This window comes from Pocillopora verrucosa, chromosome 10 (assembly GCF_036669915.1).
Source record: "Pocillopora verrucosa isolate sample1 chromosome 10, ASM3666991v2, whole genome shotgun sequence".
Lineage (NCBI taxonomy): Eukaryota > Metazoa > Cnidaria > Anthozoa > Scleractinia > Pocilloporidae > Pocillopora > Pocillopora verrucosa.
In genome coordinates, this window is record NC_089321.1 from 5,700,641 (window position 1) to 5,721,918 (window position 21,278).

General features: G+C 37.5%; 1 protein-coding gene across 1 annotated transcript; it reads left to right on the top strand.

The window, feature by feature from the left end:
* The first annotated feature begins 5,195 nt into the window (after nt 1-5,195).
* LOC131786988 (uncharacterized) lies at nt 5,196-20,854 on the top strand. The gene is made up of 21 exons (XM_066173565.1): nt 5,196-5,264; nt 5,777-5,843; nt 6,137-6,480; nt 6,773-6,911; nt 7,392-7,720; nt 7,909-8,047; nt 8,440-8,774; nt 9,492-9,630; nt 9,925-10,253; nt 10,424-10,565; nt 14,584-14,607; nt 15,141-15,230; nt 15,636-15,973; nt 16,374-16,512; nt 17,062-17,390; nt 17,668-17,806; nt 18,043-18,377; nt 19,011-19,149; nt 19,535-19,863; nt 20,233-20,374; nt 20,726-20,854. The coding sequence occupies exons 1-21, from the start codon at nt 5,244-5,246 to the stop codon at nt 20,734-20,736; spliced, it is 3,999 nt and encodes a 1,332-aa protein (XP_066029662.1). The 5' UTR covers nt 5,196-5,243; the 3' UTR covers nt 20,737-20,854.
* The last annotated feature ends 424 nt before the right edge of the window (nt 20,855-21,278 follow it).

The following is a 21,278-nucleotide window of genomic DNA, read 5'->3' on the forward strand; positions in this document are numbered from 1 at the left end:
TGAACTGTGAAAATATTTCCAATTGAAACTGAAAACTATTTTTAGTATATGTTGTAAATATTCAAACTGTTTTACTTTTAAAACTATTTTTTTCAGCTACGAACAGTCTCTCGCTAAGATACAGCTGCAATATACAGCTGTAATATGCTTCATTTGCTCTGAATACGTGCTTCTACCCTAAATAGAGGTTACTTTCAATAGTTTGCAATACCTAGAAGAAAACAGATCCATTTCGGCTAGGACAAGCCCTATCAGTTAGCTCTCTATGATTATAATAATACCAGGTTTTCTAAAAAAATTTCCGCATGTGACAATTTTTTAAAGAAAAATAATTCACGTCAGCAATAGCACTTGGATTGCTCTAGATCTTGAGAGAGTTTGAAAACCAAACACCATAATGAGGTGGTTAGAGTCCGACGTCCCGCCGACTTTTCGAGTTTTCATTTGCAACAATGTCATTCTGTGAATGTTTCTATCTTCGATGTCAAACTTGTTGTGTAAAGTTATTCATTCAAGTGGAGATACCATTGAATTTGTGTTTTTTTTTGTTTATTTTTTTCCTTTCTTATTTTTTTTTTTTTAAGACAATGATTTAACAATGATTTCATTCATTATAAGAAACAGGAAAAAATGGGCCCGCGGGACATGGTTGACTTGGTGGATAATGTAATGTTGCAACTCACGTAATTTTCCTCCATGCAACTTTATTCTTTAAACCTTCAAAGTGAATAGATCAAAATTTTATTTCTTCCAAAATATTCGAATGTTAAGAGCTCAATGGGTGGAGAGAAAACGGGAAACCAACGTGCACGGATGCTACACGATAAACTTTAAATCGTTTCACTACATACCAAAATTTCCATTTTTTCCTACTATATTTTTGAAATAGGGATTTATCTTATGCACAAGAAAGAAAGAGGTTTATGGTTGTAATATATGTCTGAATAATATTTCAAGAATATTTTCGATTATTTGTGCCGAAAGCTTGTAAAAACTGATTCGATTGTCGGGGTTTAATTTTCATCAAGTTGAGATATTGATGGAGATGCTGAAGTGTTGTACACAGCCAAAGATTGTCAAAATTTATCAGAGAGAATAAACAGTTGTTATTTCTATTGTCGCAAAATCCCAGAACATGGTGGTAGACTGTTTGTTTGGAACGATTCAGCAAAATAAATGCAAAACTGAACTTCTAATCTCTGCGAACTCTTCCAGACAAAGTAGGCTCAGACATTCACGCGATACCAACAGCCGAATTTCAATTGTCACGTACGCTGTTTTCTGAGATTACGCAAGAAACTATCAATTTGCCAAATGAAGGTCATAAAGCTTGTTTGGACAACAATTTCATCGTGAAGTTTCTTGAGTGAGAAACAACATTATTTCCTCTTCGCCACCATTGAAGTAAAGAAGGTTAGGCGCTCCTGCCAACTGAGCTTAAGAGTGACAGGTTGGGATGGAGCGAGGCAAACTCTCGAGGGTTTATCTTCATGGATGAATAGTTATTATAAAGTATTTGCTTATGGTAAGATTTTAAATTATGCATAGTCAAGCTCTATCAACAATTCACGCAAGACTCTTCTGCTCTTCCGAATTACTAGATGACCTTTAAGTCACAAAGAAACAGGAGTTATAGCCCCATGGTTTAGCTGTTTTTAAAAAGTTTATTTCAGACGCACTCCAAAAACGCAGCTGTTGAGCAGAAGCACTGATGCGTCACGTGACTCTTAATTTGCACAAATGTCCCTCAGGGAAAAACCACCCTCTAAAGATTTATGATGTTTGTTCTTAATGACTTAATACAAAATATTGATTGAAAAATTGCATCCTGTATACTAAAGGTTGTCATCATTGAAAGATTCAACGCTACGGCTCAACTCTCAGATGTTGAAAATAAACGGCTTAAATTTTCGAACTGCTTCTTTTGCAATCTGTGCATATCTACGTGATGCCAACAATAATTTTTCTTTGTTGTTGGTATTCTCACTGACCGCTTCGGTGTTTATTAATCCTTAAAAACAGATTATCTGATACAATTTTGGTGGGAAATTCTTTTAAGAGCTAAATTTACCTTACGAAACGCTTGGTGAACATGATTGCTTAGATTCTCCTGATTTTCTGCCTTCACCACATTATTCCTTGTATTATTCAAACAAATGGGAAAATAAACAAACAAAATGCGTATATGTGTGGGTTCAAATCAGGGTATATTGTTTTGCCCATAACGTTTCCAATATAAAAGCAATTGTGGTTAGCAGTGCTTGAGAACATCTAAACCCACGTTCGATTGAATTTCAAATTGTTTCGGATGCGCAACCTTCAGTCCTGTTGCTTTGGCATCTAACGTATACACTTAAAGATGTCCGAGATCACAGGTCCAAAATGGCAATTTCAATGAGGGTCCCCAATAGGGTTCTTTAATCCCGCGATCCTAACTTAAAGTTTTTTCTCAATCCCGTAATCCCGACGGTTTATACCGGCCAATCCCCGATCTCGATCATAGATTTTTTGTTTTATTCCGTTCCCTCAACTTAAAAGAGTATTTTCGGTAGGTGATGATTTTCTCATCCAGCATTGAGCCGTTGGAGTCTTTGCTCACTGTAAGGCGTACGTTTATCTTTTTTCACCCATCAATATCGTTCATTTTAGAAGTTTTCAAAGTTTTGCATGAATAGCGTACGCTAGTCACCGTAACGACTTCCTTCCGTTAAACTTCGATCTCGGAAAAACATATTAGTAAAGACAGGTCAGTATCAAAGAAACGAATAACAATGTAAATTAGTGCATAAAACAAAACAAGGTGAGAATAATCCCATTGCTTCCATAAAAAGGGAAATAAAGAAAAAATCAACTGAACACAATTCTGCTGTTGAAGTGAATACTTTTTCCGAAACGGGAGAAAATGAATCTCTCTTTCCAAAGATAGAGTAACCATCATCATATGCGGTCTCGTCGTCCGGAAATGATTCATCCGATTCTTCATCACTGCTGGGGAATCGTACTCTATCTCATTTTCCTCTTCGTCTTCTCTTTTTTAAAATTACCGATTCCCGTGTCCCGTGTCCCGTTAACAGTGACAATCCCACATCTCGCTCCCTTCTTACTTCAAATTCTCGGATCCCGTCCTTCAAATAAGCCCAATCCCGGATCCCGAAAAACCTATCGGGGACCCTCCTCAATTGCCATTTAAAATCCAAGGAAACTTCTAAATTTGACGAAATTAAAGAATAGAAGTTTATCTTATTCTCAAATTTTATTACCCCCCCTAACGGGTGGTTAAGCCTCAAAAGCAAAAACAAAAAAAGTTATTTTACCAGGATTAAATAGTTAATACAATCTCAATTAAAAGAGAGCAGTAAATGTAGTAGTTCAATAGGGCAAAATGTCACATTAGTCAGTCAGCCGTATATCTTACCAAGAACACATGGCTTCAGAACTCAAGCGGAATTGTGGAAGAATACGAGAAAAGTTTGTGAACCCAATCAGAGATGAGCGAATGCGAAAGATCTACAAAGGTTTTCCATCAACATACCTAGCAATTTTTTTCTCTTTTATTTTTGCGTCAGTTTACCTTTGGGAAGATCTCTTTATTGCTGTTATAAATTAATTTAAGTATGTTTCTCGAAAATCGATCAAAATGCTCTTCATCATATGGTCAGATGATATAAAATCTGATCTGCCGGTGTGACAATTTTTTATCAACCTACGTAGACGGTGTTAACATTATTCCGCTACGTAAATATTACGGATTTCTCCTCTGTCACCTTCATAACCTTTTTGTTTACAAACCTATAAGCATTTTTTTTTTGCTCTTAATTGTTCCATCGATCTCTCCGTAATGGCTTTTGCTCGATGAGGGTGATAAATAGAGGTATGCAAACCGAACATATCCACTGTACTTTTTGGCGTAGTCCGTCGACCAGAAGCTATTTTCGATCACTTCTAGTTTCGATATATACAGTTTGTTTGTGAGTGTCTTTAGATATTTTGCTTTTCTGTAACTGACCAACACTTAGTTTTTTTTAACAGTGCTCACTTCGCAAGATCCTCGGTATTTAAAATCCTCAGGCGGGCACAGTTTTTTATAAATAAAATCTGCCATCCACGAGGTTTTCAAAGGCCAAATCTGCTAGTCCGCAAACATATTTACCCTCCTGTCTATTAGGACATCATATGCTCGCAGAAACATCCAACAATTTGTTGGAAACCTTAGGCCCCATTTATATGGTCTCGGGTACCCCCTGAGGTAACTTGGCAGAGCCTTTATATGAAATTTGACATCTGCCAACCCTCGTTCTGCCAGGCCAGGTTACATACTCGACAAAATGGCGGACAACAGGAAAAGAATCGCTGTAAATGTCGTGTTTATACTATTTAGTCTGACTGCAGTGTTGTCGATGGCTCTTGATGTTTTCATGGTGCTACGTTTGGAATTGAAAACCAGTCAGGAAATGTTGATAGCCCAAGCTACATTGAGATGGAACGGGTTTATCTGTCGAACCAAGCAAAAGGGGAGTTTACAAAGAAAGGCACGCGCGTATTGGAAAAAAAAAACAGGCGGGTTTCTTTCACGTTATGTCTCCGCTGTCCTAAAACACATGAGGAAAAGGATTGTCCCGCCCGCCACTGTTTTTATAATTTTTATTCTGCAATTGACAGGGGCATTACTTCGCTTGTTGTCATCTCATCAGTTGGACATTATTAACTTTCAAACGAAGTGGACACCGCCTTGCATATTATGTAATTCTTTTGATTGTTTCCACACCTTTTGAGTCTTCACAGTGGTTGGATTATGAAACAGCTTTGAATCAAATACCGCAAGACATATTTTTGTTTTCAAAAAAACTTACTCTTGTCAGGGCAATGATAAGTTACGTAATCCTCTTGTGTAGTTTTCTTTTATTTCGGCATAAAACAGCCTGCCTTTGTTTAATGGTTTGTAACCAAAGCAAATACAACGTGGACTTGCCAAAATTTCCTCTTACTCGAAGCTCTTAATCAGCAGTATTGTAGGTCTCTTTCGTGAGAACTGTCATTAAAGTATGCAATTACCTCTAGACAGCATCTGCAAACAAAACGAAAATTATCGTCTCCATTCGTCAAGAAACAAAAGCCTGACAATTACCTTTATATATTTTTTAAATTAATAGAAAGGAACTAACAAATCATTCGTTTTTACCGAGGATAAATAGCGTCCGACATGGAGTTGCAGTGAGAAATGTCCTCGTCTTTAGCAGGAGAATATGTCGTCCTTCACGAAATCGGTGAGTTTTTTCAGATCCTCTATTTCAATGCAACAAGAATCCACAATATATTAGCGTGAGCGAGTTGTTTAGATTTTCCTTTCTGCGCGGAGTAATAACCACAGATTTTTCTGTCCACTACAAATACTTCTCCTATAAACTCAAAGAGCAGTAACCGCAGTTCTGCAAGAATAAGAGTGTAGTTACCTTTGCATGAGCTCAATGCCGCGTAACCAAATAGAGGTCGTTAGGATAAAAGGTGTAGCGACTCGAGACTATTGCATTTCCCGGCGCTATAATCCTTATTTAACTTTCGACCAAATCGTGCTCGCTGTATCAGAGTGGGATTTATTTATTTTAAGTTTTGCGATCTTAATCACAGAGTCCTTAACTGCTCTGGAAGGAAAGTTATTTTTTAATGCTGCCGAACTTTCCCATGAACCTTTTAGCAAACTAAATAGGTATTATTGATTTAAAGAATAATGAAATAATAAAAAAAACAGCCTAACATTCTTGTCATTTATTGCTTGCAGATCGAGTTTCTCGCGGTAGCTCTCTTTCTGTTCTGTTATGATGTCGCGGAAAGCAGTGAGATGCTTGGTAAGGATAGCATCAAAAGCCAAATATGTAACTGAGGAAAATATAAGTGAATGACTGATACACTTAACAACCGCTAACTGACGCAATATCAACAGTCGCGCCCCGACCATTATTGTGCTATAGTCATAGCATTAACTCGTAACGTTGATTCTAACAAACGACAAGGTAATCCTCGACCAATCACAGCGCGCTTCTCTAAAATTATCTGAGCGATTAATCAAAAGGCAATTACTTGCGTTGTCAAAACTGAGTGGTTATAATTCTCCCTTAAACGGACTGTTGTATCAACACAGATGTAGCGATCGCAAAATGCCTGAAACCGCTTGGAATGGAAAATGGCAACATTAAGAACAGCCAGATCACTGCCTCATCTCAGTGGGATGGTAACCACGCCGCCATTCAGGGAAGACTGAACTACAAGAAAAATGGACCCAAACAGGGAGGTTGGTCATCTCGCACCAATGATCTCAACCAATGGCTCCAAATTGATCTCATTAACAAGTTTAACGTGGTGACACGAGTTGCAACACAAGGAAGAAATGCGTATAACCAGTGGGTGACGAAATACATGCTACAGTTCAGCGATGATGGAATACATTTCCAATATTATCGGGGAGAAGGAAAAGCTTCATACATGGTGGGTCAAATTTTTTCAAAGAAACTCGCACCAGCATAAACATATCATTGGAACCATAAAATACTTAAAATGACCGCTGGTTAGAAATTTTGTCAAGAAAACTTTTAGTGAAGAATTGCATTTTTAATTACTTCAATTTTTTTTTTCATAGAAAACGGTGAACCTTTTACGTAATTGCAAACTTAAATAGGCAGAAGCAATTCAATTATGGATTGCTTTTGACTCATGATGAAGCAACTGTCGTCAGGCAGCTTGATTTGTTTATATGTAACATATTACCTGTCATTTGCAGGAATTCGCCGGAAACACAGATCCGAACACTGTTGTTGCTCATCACTTAAATCCACCAATACACGCAGGCTACATCCGCTTTCTGCCAACAGCTTGGCATAAACACGTTTCCATGCGGGTGGAACTTTACGGCTGCAAAGGTATTTGACGATGAAATTTTCTTAATCGTAATGATCAAATCTTAGTACCATGATAACTTGCTTTCAGAACCTTCAAAAGATCGACTAACACGAAAATTCATTGTTTAGATCGTTCTTTAAGCATTTCTTTGGCTGAAAAAATAAGAGCACTTTAGTACTGAAGTTGGGAGCCTGTTATAGGAAAGTAGCTCAATGCTGAATGACTGAGTTGTCGTCTTTTGTCAACTTCAAAATCAGTGAAAAAAAAACCAGAGAATCACTTAAATTTTAGGTGTGCTGGAAATAACAATTCCACTTTTTAAACTACGAGGTAAAAATTGATATGCATGCCGAGACATTTGAGGAAAAACTGTTGCCTCTCCAAAAAATCACTTTCAATAATTGCATATACTACCTTTAAAGAGATATACCCTACTTAAAATAAATACACTTCAATTTGCCATTAAGGAAAGCCTCAGCATTCAATTTACTACTTTTCAGTTTGCGAAAAACCTCTGGGCATGGAAGATGGACGCATAGCTAACGGACAGATCAGTGCCTCGTCAGAGTGGGATCCCAATCATGCTGCCATCCAAGGCAGGCTGAATTTTAAGCAACGTGGAGCAAAACGAGGTGCATGGTCAGCACGTGCAAACAATGTCAATCAATGGCTTCAAGTTGATCTTGGTTGCCATCACACCTTAGTGACACGTGTTGCAACACAGGGAAGGAATAAATTCAACCAGTGGGTTACAAGATACATGTTGCAGTATAGCAACGATGGTATACACTTTCAGTACTACAGAGAACATGGGAATCCAAACTATAAGGTAAAATAAATGATCACAACTTTACCCTTCCAAGATTATTTCCTTCATGTATGAATAATGACTTTACAATGCTTTGACGTTACAAGTTTTGGTCAAAACTTGAAAATTAGAAGAAATTAAATATTTCTTATCGTTACTGATTAACTTAGAATTTCGTACTTCGAATGACAGTTTCTTCATTCATCTAGGTATTTTCTGGAAACAAAAACCGAGACACGATTGTTTCTCACCTTCTGAGTTCGCCAATCGAGGCTCGTTTTCTCCGTATCCGACCACTGGCCTGGTATGGGCACATATCGATGAGAGTGGAACTGTACGGATGTGGAGGTAATTACGTAAATTCTTATATCTGGGGGTCTTTATGAGGCCATTTCGAATTAAAGTACCTCAAAAGAAAAATCGTGAGGTATACTACCTATGAATTAGATAGTATACCGCGTTTGATCACATCCTCCTGTATATTTATTTGCGCTATGTAAATATTAAATATTATTATTATTATTATTATTATTAGGAGAGAAAACCAGCAAAACTGATTAAATTAATTGTTACTCATCATTTTAAGTTAAACAACCCAAGAAGTCGCTCATACTGTACTCTAAGTGTATTATAGTCTATACTAGAAGTGGTAAACAAAACGGGTTTCCTCTATACTCGATTTATAGCTCAACATTATCAATTAGCCAAATCTTTTTATTTGGATCGACTAAATCTTTTAGGATGCCAATATTGTCTCGGCGCCCTCGGTATGGAAAACCGTGCAATTTCAAACAGTCAAATAAGTGCCTCGTCACGGTGGGACGCAAATCATGCTGCAAACCAGGCCAGACTCTTTTATCAGGCAGCTGGAAAAAAACAGGGAGCCTGGTCAGCTCGTGCAAATGACGCTAACCAATGGTTACAAGTTCAACTCCCTGGCATTTTTAAGATAACATATGTAGCCACGCAAGGAAGAAATGGCGCTGACCAGTGGGTAACAAAATACATGTTGCAGCACAGCGACGATGGAGTTCACTACCAGTACTACAGTGAACACCAAGGAAGTAAGAACAAGGTAAGAATTCATAATTTCATTAAACAATAGAGGCATTGTTGCCTCTTTTATGGTGATTTAGAAAGGTGATTGAACTGGTTTGAAATTAAATTCATCCATTTTTTGGGGAAAAAATAAGAGTTTTGGAAACTAAAGTTGCAAAAAATTGCCACATGATACACTATCTTTCATCTTCCTGCAATTAGATTGGTTACTTTAAACAAGCCTTGAAATCTGATTGGTTGTTTTGTTTTTAGTGTAGCCACCTCATTAGCTGGGAAAAAGATGCAATTTAAAGCAAAAAATGGTGCGATTCGTGAATAAATCGCACCAATTAGAGCCAATCAGATTACAGGGACCACCATGTGATTTCAAAATGGGTGTAATAAAGCATCTATTGTCTCGGTTATCAAAAATAAAAAAACTAATTGATTTCTTACCCCTGTTTTCGATAGATTTGCACTCGATGCCGATGGAACATTCCTTTTTCCAACGAAAATTATTTGAACTTTTCTACCTTTTCCGAAATTGAAACTTCCTTTCTCTCACAGCAATATGTTTCACCAAAGGATCATTAGGATCTCTTGGTTTTACTGAGTCATATCGCTAATTTTCTCAACTCAAAAGTTATGGTTATGCAAAAACTCGTAAAAAAAAATTCTCCCTATTTTGATATTCCTCATTGTTCAAAAAATGAGTGAATACTTTTAAAATTGTATAATAATATTACCTTTGCAGGAATTTAGTGGAAACACTGGCCGCGACACTGTTGTTTATCACAAGTTAAATCCATCAATCACGGCACGTTACATCCGTTTTCGGCCTGTTGCTTGGCATCGCCATATATCTATGAGAATGGAAATCTATGGGTGTGAAGGTAATCACGCTTGAAAAATAATTCAAGATAGATATCTATATTAAGCAAGTTTTCAAGGGATAATACTATTTAATCTTCAGGGAAATAAATGAAGTGCTCTCTTTAAATTCAAAACAAGACCCACGAGTGAAATTTTGGTTGCAGGCTTGTTATTCACAACGCAAAATATGACTAGATTGAGAGATGTCCTTTCTTTACAAAAATCTTCAACTGAAATCATTATTCTATACAAATACTTTGGCGCATATAGATAACTAGGTGTGTATTTTAATGATGAATTTTTAAAATCTTCAGTATGCAATCACGCTCTCGGCATGGAAGATCGTGGAATCTCTAACTGGCAAATCACCTCGTCATCTCAGTGGGATTCAAATCATGCTGCCATACAGGGAAGACTCTTCTTCCAAGCAGCTGGACGTAAGCGAGGGGCCTGGTCAGCTAGAGCAAATAATATTAACCAGTGGCTCCAGATTGACTTGGGTTGTGGAGACAACATAGTGACACGTGTTGCGACACAAGGCAGAAATGCAATCAACCAGTGGGTTACAAAATACATGCTGCAATACAGCAATAACGATGCACATTTCGAGTACTACAGGGAGCAAGGACGATCACAAATCAAGGTGAGGCCTGGTCCATTAAACGGAAAGAAATACAATACAAGCTCTATATTCTACAAGCACACCCTTGGCGAACTATCAGATTGCCATTACATCTAGCAATACCAAACAGATCATATTTTTATTTTCAAACATCAGTTTTTACTATTACAAGGGCTTTTCCTGCGTTTTAGGTATTTACTGGAAACTCCAACCGGGATATTGTTGTTAGTCATCCATTGCATACGCCAATCGAAGCACGGTACATCCGCTTTCGCCCAAGAGCATGGCACGGTCATATATCCATGAGGGTTGAACTCTATGGCTGCAAATCAGGTAAGGGAACCAAACAACTTTTCAGAATAATGATTCCACTGCTGTATATTTTCTGTTACTGACTCGGCGAAAACATTTCACTTGCGTCCCCCTTACACAATCCTTAAAAAGTCTCGTACTATTCGCAATAGCATCTTAAACGATTCAGTCTTCATCGTCATTATCTCTTGCAAAAAGAATCATGTGCATACTTTGTTCCTCTTTTACTATTTTTACATTTTTGTCAAATCAAACAATAAGATGATTAACTATAAGAATGGTTAATTTCTCTGTACCGTTGCTTTTGAACAGTATATCACGTAGAGAAACGCGTCCCCAAGTTTGCGGATACAAACAAAATTTCGACACCAAATCAAATAAAATTATTTTCCCTTATCAAGTCAAATAGAATAATCTTGATGTTCAACCATCCCTTCTATAATTCCAGAAATGTCCAATGAAGAAAACATTGATTATTTTCCGACTTTAGGTTAGATTATTTTTCTTATTTATTACAGGTCACGCCTAAACTGGGGATGATTCCATCAAGTCTCGGTGCCTTCAAATCCAACATTTTCACCCTTTACTTAAGAAAGTAAATAAAGTGAATTCATAAAGATAAAAAATGGTATCAATCGTTGTATTTTTGACTTGATTCATGGAACATGAATATAATGCCTTAATAAAATACCTCTGATTTTATTTAACAAAACACTGGAGTGGCGTAGTTTCAGCATGACAACAACATCCATTGTGTACAAAAAAAGGTAGAATTTAATGGTCTTTCAGTTAGAAAAATTTCCAGTGATAAACAACAAAATGGAAGGAGTGGATTTGTAAAATTTTCGAGCAATTCAGTAAGCTGAATAAGTCATTGAAGTCCGAATCCGCTTTGGTGAAAGAGCGTTTAGAACGAAGGGTAAGACGAAGCTACGTAATACAACTCGCTACGTTCATTGATAAGTTATGAAAAGTCAGAAGACATTTGGTGGACTAAAAAAACATGCAGTTCACCTGCAAGATTCCTGTTTATTGAATACGTAGTACTTTATACGACTATACTGTTAAAGCTGTCGGGCTATGGTACAAGAATTAAATTAAATTGCTACAGAGTTATAAGTAAATGAAACCATCCCCTCGTAAAAAATCGTGCAGCCGGTAATAGCTGCCGCCGTAATTTATACTCAAACCGACTAAACCCTGTGATAACCCGGAGCGGAAGTGCGAAGGAGAACTGATAAGAAACATTATTGAAAGCAGTTAGAAAGTATTTACTGGTACTTCAATTTTCTATGGAGATACTGCCTTGCAAAAGTTGTCGACAAAAAGTGAACTCGAAAGTAAGCTTAAAGCATATATGGTACAGTTTCAGTAACATGGTTTCTCACAAGAATAAAGACTAGCACCAAAACTACCATTCAATCGTGTTTTTATAGATTATCAAATTGATGAGTATAAGAAAAAAAACTGTTTAGACGTAAAGAGCTGGGCGGAAATGTGGTCGATAAACCTTGCTCCTCGCGTATTCTTTATAGTTCACTTGCTCTCTAACTCCCGTATTTTATTTCTGTTTCGGAAACCTTGGCATAACATGATAGTAGCGACAAAATTTTCCAATATTTCCGCCCTCGGATCCTTCGATGCAAAAGCCTCGTGGAGTTTCAGAGTAGCAGATCAAAAATCAGAGAGCTGGTAACACTTCATTTATTTTAAGCCTTTTCAACGTGACCTTCTCCCCTTCGCCTAGTCTAGTTAAGATTTGACGTGCGTGATCGATAGATGATGCTAATGATGAGTTTGTAATAACGGTTGTGACGCTGTATACTCGCGCGTGTTTTTGCAGTCTTTGAGAAATTTACAGGAAAAATGCGCCACAGAAAGTCAAGAGAGATGAAATTTTGACAGCGTGCGCGCTCTTTGTAATATGCACTCGTGTTACAACTTTGCACTCATTTCACATGATAAATGAAGTCGTTTTCAGCTGGTTAGAAGAGTGTTATTTTTCCATGCACATTATTATAGGTGTAAGAGCACAAACATCTGCTTATTGTAAATATTACACCGATAACTTCTTTGTACTGGAGTTCTCTCGTACCACACACGAGTCGATGACCAAGTGAGTGACTAAGACAACTTCTCCTTACTATTTCTATACAATATGATACAGACCAGTTATGAGAATAAAGAAAAATATTAATTATGGGATTACTAATTGATCCGATACCAAATTCTCCAAGCTAACATAATGAGAATCATGGGAATGAGGATTAAGTGCTCTTCTCGTCACACTTTTGCCCCCATAGACTCGATTTTCAGAGGCCAAACTCCCTCCAATCTCTACCGCCTAGAGTAAGTTTAGCGGAGGCCCACTCCCTCCAGTCTGAGAGGAAGCCTAACTTGCTCATCTTTACGCAAGAATGTTCACGGTGGCCTGAAAGAAGGCAAACTCCCTTCTCTTCATCTATTCTATGCATCCCCTAGGCTTTTAGGGGTCCACGGGGCTAAAATATTGATTGAGCACCTTGTCAACCGCCTCCCCATTTCCAGCCACAAAAAGTTGTTGTTGTTGTTATTTTTAAGAGAAACATGGGGAAGTTGATTGAATCGGAAATATATCATATGCAAGTGATTTTGCTGTGTCATATGATCACTAGTCTATCCTGTTTAGAGGCTTGTGATAATCCGAGGCAATATGTTCGATCTTTACCCTTCTGTTTTAAATAATTTCAATCGTGACGGTATATTTCTTTATCAATAATCTTACGATTTAACCACTGCATTTCAATTGTTCAGACAAGAAGCGACATTCCAGATCACTAAGATATCCTGTTCCGAACAATCTGCGGCAATATGTTCGATTTTGATCTTTCTGTTTCAACTAATTTCAATGGTGACAGTATATCTCTTTATCAAGAATCATACTATTTAACCTGTTGCATTTCTATTGCTTCAGACAAGAAGCGGCATTTAAGACCACACTCGTTAATATGATAATAGTAATCAATAATTATTCACCGGAGGGGAAGTAAACAGCTGTGGATATTCACCGAACTGTGCCATAGAGGTGAATAATTGTTTTAGTACAAATGTACCACACAGGAATAATAAATTTAGCCTGAAATCAACCTTTCAACACACGACTTTGTCTCTTTGCCTAATCGGAATTGAATAGTACTCGCTAATCACTTCTGAACAAGAGAAAAGTCCGTGCAGTTTCTTGTTGGGTCCTTTTCGACTAACTGTTGGCAGTCACAAGTTACTAACCTGTTCACTTGTTGAACATGAGAATTAGCTAGAAAGATGATGAGATGGTTTCTCACGTCAACAAATGGTTTCGTTTTGTTTCGTGTTTTTTCGTTTCGCAACTTAAATTATCACGTGCACTGTAAATATGGTACAGCTGATAGGTCATAATTTCTTGGTCTTTTTGATTTTAGAGGTTGATTTCTCGCATTTGTTCCACATCAGCAGATTTCTCTGCATTTTCATGACTTGGTTTCGCCGAGTAAATCAGTGGTTAAGATCTCAGTGGCTGCAAACAACGATAGCCTACCTCGCTTCCAAAGATTACGTAATAACCCTGATTGTAATGATATCTGCTAATTCTATCATTAGCACCACTTTGTCAGGGTTTTTTTCTCAATTTCTTTGTTTCGGTTAATATCACAATCTTTATTGTCATCCCACTGTCCCTTTTTCCATCGACACGAACAAAAAATTTCTCGGCTTTGGAAAACCCGTGAGATTTTTGCGGTGAACATTGAAGCATTCTTAGGAACAATTATGATTTTATCCGTGAGTGCAACTAATCAACAAATTTTTAATAATCCTCCCTCCAGAACCGACTTCGAAGTGTTTATCGACACCAAATCATTACTGCATACAAAAGAAAAGTAGCGACGGTATTTCTTTTTACAAAACTAAACAAGGAAGCAATCGTCACCACAGAGAAATAGGCTTCATTGTTTGGTCCAAAGGGAATAAATAAATTTGGAGATAAATTTTCAAATGGAAATTTCTTCTTGTACTTTCGTTGAAGAACTTGCTGCCTCACGTATAATTGGTGAGTTTCGTATTTTTAATCTTACATTACAGTCCACCAAAAATTATTTCTTAGATGGTCAACAGGTCTCCCTTCCATAATTCGGGTACTCCAAGAAGCACTTTGCTCACTGCTGGTGCTAGTAAGTCCTTTTGGTCAATAAGAGAAACCGACTCAGTCTAAGAGTAGCGCTAACTTATCTAGGAATAAGGAAAACAGGTGTGGCGATTCAATGTTCAGTCAATTTATATCATCGAAGTTAATTTGCTCGTTTTATACGTGAACATTGCGAAACCGTATTGTAACTTTAGTTTCTCAGTTTGATCCATTAATCAATGTTCAATCTCTTAACCTACGCATGTTTTTGCATCAATCGAGATGATTTACACAATATTTGCTCTTTCATTATTGAGAACTTTTAAAGGCATTTCCGATTAATTCAAACGGAAAATCTTATTCTCGTGTCAGCGCTTTGATTGCATCGAACAATAGCTCTGGAGCTTCCACTCTCATGAGTTATAGGAATAAACAACAGTTTAACAATTTTCTCATAGGGATTTATGGCCTGCAGATGAAAATGCTAATGTTTGGAACGATCTTGTTTCTTTCTGGTGCTGTAGTCCTGGGAAGCAGCACAACGCCTGGTAGGGAAAAAGCATTGTACACTGTCGACAAACATGAGTGTCAATAGTGTCTAAACTTCAATATTCTAACTGAACACGCTGAATGCAAGCTGTGTACTCATAACGAAAGATCAATGATTCAGTTTATTGGTAGGAAAACCTACTATAGTACATCTCAGAAAGTTGGAGTTATTTTAAGGTTAGAGGTTACTTCAACGAGGAAATTGCAAAGTTTTTCTTCGCAAAAATTAAAGAGATGTTTGAAAATGAAAGATTTATTAAAGTGAATCTGTTTTTTTGAAATTTCAGATTAGCGTCATAATTTCTCAACTTTTCCAGAGGTATAGACCATTCTAATCCTGTACACTCTTTAACACATTCTTTCGAGTCACAAAACACAATTTGTTTCCATTAATTCATTTGCAGAGGTTTCAAAATGCGATAAATCCTTTGGCATAGAAAATGGCAAAATCGAGAACAGCCAGATCACTGCCTCATCTCAATGGGATGGTAATCACGCCGCCATTCAGGGAAGACTGAACTACAAGAAAAATGGACCCAAACAGGGAGGTTGGTCAGCTCGCACCAATGATCTTAACCAATGGCTCCAGATTGATCTCATTAACAAGTATAACAAGGTGACGCGAATTGCAACACAAGGAAGAAATGGAGCAGATCAGTGGGTTACCAAATACATGCTTCAATACAGTAATGATCGAGCACACTTCCAATTTCATCGGGAAGAAGGAAAAGCTTCCTACAGGGTGAGTCCAAAGTTTTACTTAAAATGAACCATAATGCAAAGTTAATCATTGTAACCTCAGGCGTCACCCACATGACGTTTTAGTGATTATTTTGACATCACATCATAAATTTCGACTCCCTTATTGGCTGTTATACACTTTATATAATTTTAGCTGCGATAATTGGGACGTAGGTGTTGAAGCAAGAAGCTAAGAAGATCAAATTTATTCCAACTTCCACAAGAAAATAGCGAAGTAAAAAACGTATTAAGAATCGATATTCTGTTAGGGCAGACAGAGTAGGCACTGGTAGCTACCTGGTATTGAGTGGGTGGAAAGCTTCAGAGCTTGATCTATTGCACATCATATTCGCGGAAATTCCCAACCACATTTCTAAGCATTAACTATGAACTGCGTGTAGGTATTTACAGGAAACACGGATCGGGACACAGTTGTCACTCATCATCTAAATCCCCCAATCAGAGCACATTACGTACGTTTTCTACCAAAATCTTGGCACAGACACATTTCCATGAGGGTTGAACTTTATGGATGTAAAGGTAATAACTCGTGGTTGTACTGACGATATTTTAATAGATGTTCTACATTTATTCTTTTGAGATAAAACTCAATAAATTTTGACAAGAATAGCTTTTTAATTAATGCGGCCAAACTGAAAATTGAAGCCCGTGTTTTTCCGTTTTGGGTGATCAAACAGTCGTACTTTCTAAAACTCCCAATGTCGAAGGCTCGACAACGTTACTCCTCAAAGAAAAGGAATGTAACTCTTGATATACATACAACCTGAAGCGAATCAGATAACAGTAAGGAAATGTTGCAAGTCACATTTTGCAGCGATTTAAAAGTATTTGAAACATAAAAGACAAACCTCATCGAGAGCTCCAATTTGATGTTCCTATTAAATTTTCAGCAAATATCCATCACCCGGTAATTTTACCATTTTTATTGATCGCATTTATCTTTTCTATCATTATTAATTTTCAATTCAATTTTATGATGACAATTCAACACGATATGTCAAACATCTTGCTTTATTTGGTTCAATCCACCATTTTATCAAAAATTGATATTTCATTCCCAATTATTAGTATGTAATAAACCTTTGGGCATGGAAGATGGACGAATTTCCAATGGACAAATTAGTGCCTCCTCAGAGTGGGATCCCAATCATGCCGCCATCCAAGGCAGGCTGAATTTTAAGCGACGTGGAGCAAAACAAGGCGCGTGGTCAGCACGTGCAAACAATGTCAATCAATGGCTTCAAGTTGATCTTGGTTGCCAGTACACCAGAGTGTCACATGTTGCAACACAAGGAAGGAATGGATACAACCAGTGGGTTACAAGATACATGCTGCAGCATGGCAGCAACGAACTACACTTCCTGCACTACAGAGAACATGGGCAGCCTGACTACAAGGTAGATAGAAGGAAAATAAGATTACTCTCATTGACTACGAGTTACTGCTTCGACTAAAAGTCTACCATTTAACTCTCCAATCGCATTCAATGTTCCCTGAAGTACACATGTTTGAAGATCAGAACACGATATGCTCAAAACAATTTGTTTACTGAAAATTTTAAAGCATGGATGAGAAGAATTTGTTTTTTTTCAGAGCTCTTTCAACTCCTTTTTATCTTTATTGCATCTATGAGATCTTATTCTTCAAATGACGACATGATCTTCATCGATTTAGGTGTTTGCTGGAAACACCGACCGAGACACTATCGTTTCGCACCTTCTCAGCTCCCCAGTCTCTGCGCGGTTTATCCGATTTCTGCCTACAGCCTGGCATGGACACATATCTATGAGAGTGGAAATTTACGGCTGTGGAGGTAACCAAAGTGAATAAAGTGCTCAATGCTGATTTAATAAATTTTGGCGAGGGTACGATATGAAGGTTGGGTGTTATACTATCCAAAATGCAATTACTTTTGTCTATATTCTGATTCTCTGTATTTTCCATATCATGGCATGAAACGAAGTACTCGAGTAGTTGGAGGAGGCTTTAATGATAAATTCTTTGAAAATGAGCGCAATTTTCTTTCAATTGATCGAAATAATCTTTTAGGATGTAAGGACTGTCATGGCGCCCTCGGTATGGAGAACCGTGCAATCTCAGACAGTCGAATAAGTGCCTCGTCTCAGTGGGACGCAAATCATGCCGCAACCCAGGCCAGACTCTTCTATCAGGCAGCTGGAAACAAACGGGGAGCCTGGTCAGCTCGTACAAATGATGCCAACCAATGGCTTCAAGTCCAACTCCATACTATTTATAAGATAACATTTGTAGCGACACAAGGAAGAAATGGCGTCAACCAGTGGGTATCAAAATATATGTTGCACTACAGCAAAGATGGAGAACACTTTCAGTACTACAGAGAGCGAGGACACAATACGAATAAGGTAAGAATGAATAGGGATAAAAAATAAACACGTCAGTGTGAACTCTCAAGAATTTAAGCAGCGATATTTTTTCGTGTCTTCCAATTTATCAGTGTTGGCAGTCTTCTTTAATATCCAAGTGATATTTCTGACACTCCCTCTTTGAGAAATATCGAGCTCTAAGAGTACTAGCTGGTCCAAAATCTCAGAAGTTTTCTTTCCGTTTTGATATTTTCCACGTATCCCACACGGATATGGGATCAAGGATCCGGTTACTGGCAACTCGTTCATTGTATTATTGGAATATATCAAATGCTTCCTTGAAGTTCAAACTTCAGTAACTTCCTTAAACTAAAGTTATAACTCTCACACCTTTCCTTTTGAATCGTCTCGTTATCAAATTTAGAGAAATTAGCTTTTCAGCATAAAAGTACCCTCATAGGGATATCTCTTCATCATTCGCTGCCGATGTCTTCGCTTCCGCCCTCCATTTTTTTTTCTCTACTCTGGCTTCAACAAATCTTAAATTATACAAAGTGTCATAACAATCGATTTTTAAGAACTGTTTAAAAGTTTTGGTTCAAATGCAACGACAGCCGTTTGCCAAAACGTCATCAAATTATAATCCCTCACACGGTCGATTACTCTTTGTAGGAATTTAATGGAAACGTTGACAGAGACACAGCTGTTTATCACGAGTTAAAACCACCAATCACAGCTCGTTATATTCAGTTTCAACCTATGGCTTGGCATCGCCATATATCCATGAGAGTAGAAATTTATGGGTGTGCAGGTGATATCATTTACATGTAGTTTAACTCGTTACGCCCTAACATCAATATGCATATTCCCTGTACTCCTTTTTAATCATTTAGAGATGAATTTGTTAAAAATCAAAAGCTTCCTTAGTTTGTATTCATGTCCTTAATTCTCGTGACTTTTATATTTGATTCAAGTGTGAAATAATAGGGAAAAATTAGATGCTCCAAAGGATTTAAAATGTCAAACGAAAACAATCGGTACTAACCGCTTCTTAAAAGTGCTTCAGTTTTAGAGATTACTGGACAACGGCCTCATTTAGTCAAAAAAGCATATTTTGAAAAAAATTAAAATCGTGTCATTCTGCAATAAATGAGCTCAATGTTATCATATGCATCTCGCAATTTTGATACCTATAGCATGCAGCAGAGCTCTCGGAATGCAAACCCATCAAATCCCTGACTGGCAAATCACCTCCTCGTCTCAGTGGGATGCAAATCATGCTGCCATCCAGGGAAGACTCTTCTTCCAGGCTGCTGGGAACAAACAAGGAGCTTGGTCAGCTAGAAAAAATGATATCAACCAGTGGCTCCAGATTAATTTAGGTTGTAACGGCAACACGGTGACACGAGTTGCGACGCAAGGAAGGAACGCATACAACCAGTGGGTTACAAAATACGCGCTGCAGTACAGCGGTGACGGGTTACACTTTCACTTCTACAAAGAAAAAGGCCAGTTAAAAAATAAGGTAAATCTTGACCTATATTTCATCAGAGTTGTAGACTCTATATGGCCTCAGAAGTCTATACGACTTTAAAGGCGTTATTCTCGGTGGATGTTTCCTTGTATAGCCATACATAAGAACTAACGAAAGGAAGGAAAGCGATGAGATGTTACTCGCCAGACATTGAATCAATACAAAGCAAAAGAATTAGACTGCTATAATTTCGTCGTGTGCTTAAACACCAGAGTAAAATTCATTCGTTGCAGGAACTCAGTAAAACATTCCTGACGCAAAATTCACTTGTCGATACTTGAAATATGTTTCACTTTGATAATTCCACATGGCAAATTTTAAGCCTGGTTTTCATTTTTTTTTTAATTTAAAACTACAAAGGAATTTCGTGGAAACAACGACCGAGACACTGTTGTTTCCCATTATCTGAATCCCCTGATCAAGGCACAGTACATTCGTTTCCGCCCAATAGCTTGGCACGGTCACATATCAATGAGGGTTGAACTTCATGGCTGCAGATCAGGTACTGTCAAAGATATTTATTTAGTGGCCTTTCTTTCCCTCTTCGAAGCCATCTTCCGAGACTTGCAAACCCAAAAATTTTACTTTCACACAACAAATTTGACTTGATATTTCAAGAAGTGGTGAACATGCATTTGACATACGAAACAATGAAGCTTTTAAATTTATCCGTTAATTGGGTTGTACATATTATAGTTCAGTAGCTAACAGACAACGTTTACCAAAAATATACTGATTTAAAGGAATCATCTCCTCATCTCCATCAAGAAATTTGTAACTCCCATAACATTTTTTTTCTGTAAACTATAAATAGCATTATATTGTGAGGTTTTTTTTCATGCTTTTATTTCAGATTCCAAGTGAATAAATGAGAGTGGTGACTTAACCCAGTTGCAGGAAAAATGAGCAGCGTTTTGGTGGCTTCTAACTCCGTGCAATCTTTGCCAATGACTGTACTCTAACATGAATAAATTGCCATTTGCAACTAAATGCATTTTTTGAATCAGAGTTGTAATCTACATTTTGAGCCCCATTATTTCGTGTTTCGTGTGCAGTCCACAATGATAAACCTTATAGATTATTTTGCCACGTGCAATCTATCGACTCCTCTTTCAGGAATCCAATCAAACCAAGCATTTTTCTCTCTGAGGAAAGTGTTTATACAAATTTTGAAGAGGATCTTACCCTGTAAAAAATTGTCATTTTCCAGACAATAAATTCAACTGGATTGAGAATACCCTTCCACGAATACCCTTCCAAATCTTATCAGTCAAGCCCTCAAGATACGACAAAATTTCATTTCCGTTCCCATACGAGTTTCTATACTAACACGACCTTAAGTCCGCATGTCCGCATGTTAGAGGGAAGAGGGGGACCGACGAGAACTTTTCTCTAAGTAAGTCAAT

What these genes read in the sequence shown, in the direction of transcription:
- LOC131786988 (XM_066173565.1), top strand. Translation starts at nt 5,244, where the DNA reads ATGTCGTCCTTCACGAAATCG. An exon ending in TGTCGTCCTTCACGAAATCG is followed by an intron (nt 5,265 to 5,776) that starts GTGAGTTTTTTC and finishes TATTGCTTGCAG; the next exon opens with ATCGAGTTTCTCGCGGTAGC. An exon ending in AAGGCCAGTTAAAAAATAAG is followed by an intron (nt 19,864 to 20,232) that starts GTAAATCTTGAC and finishes AAAACTACAAAG; the next exon opens with GAATTTCGTGGAAACAACGA.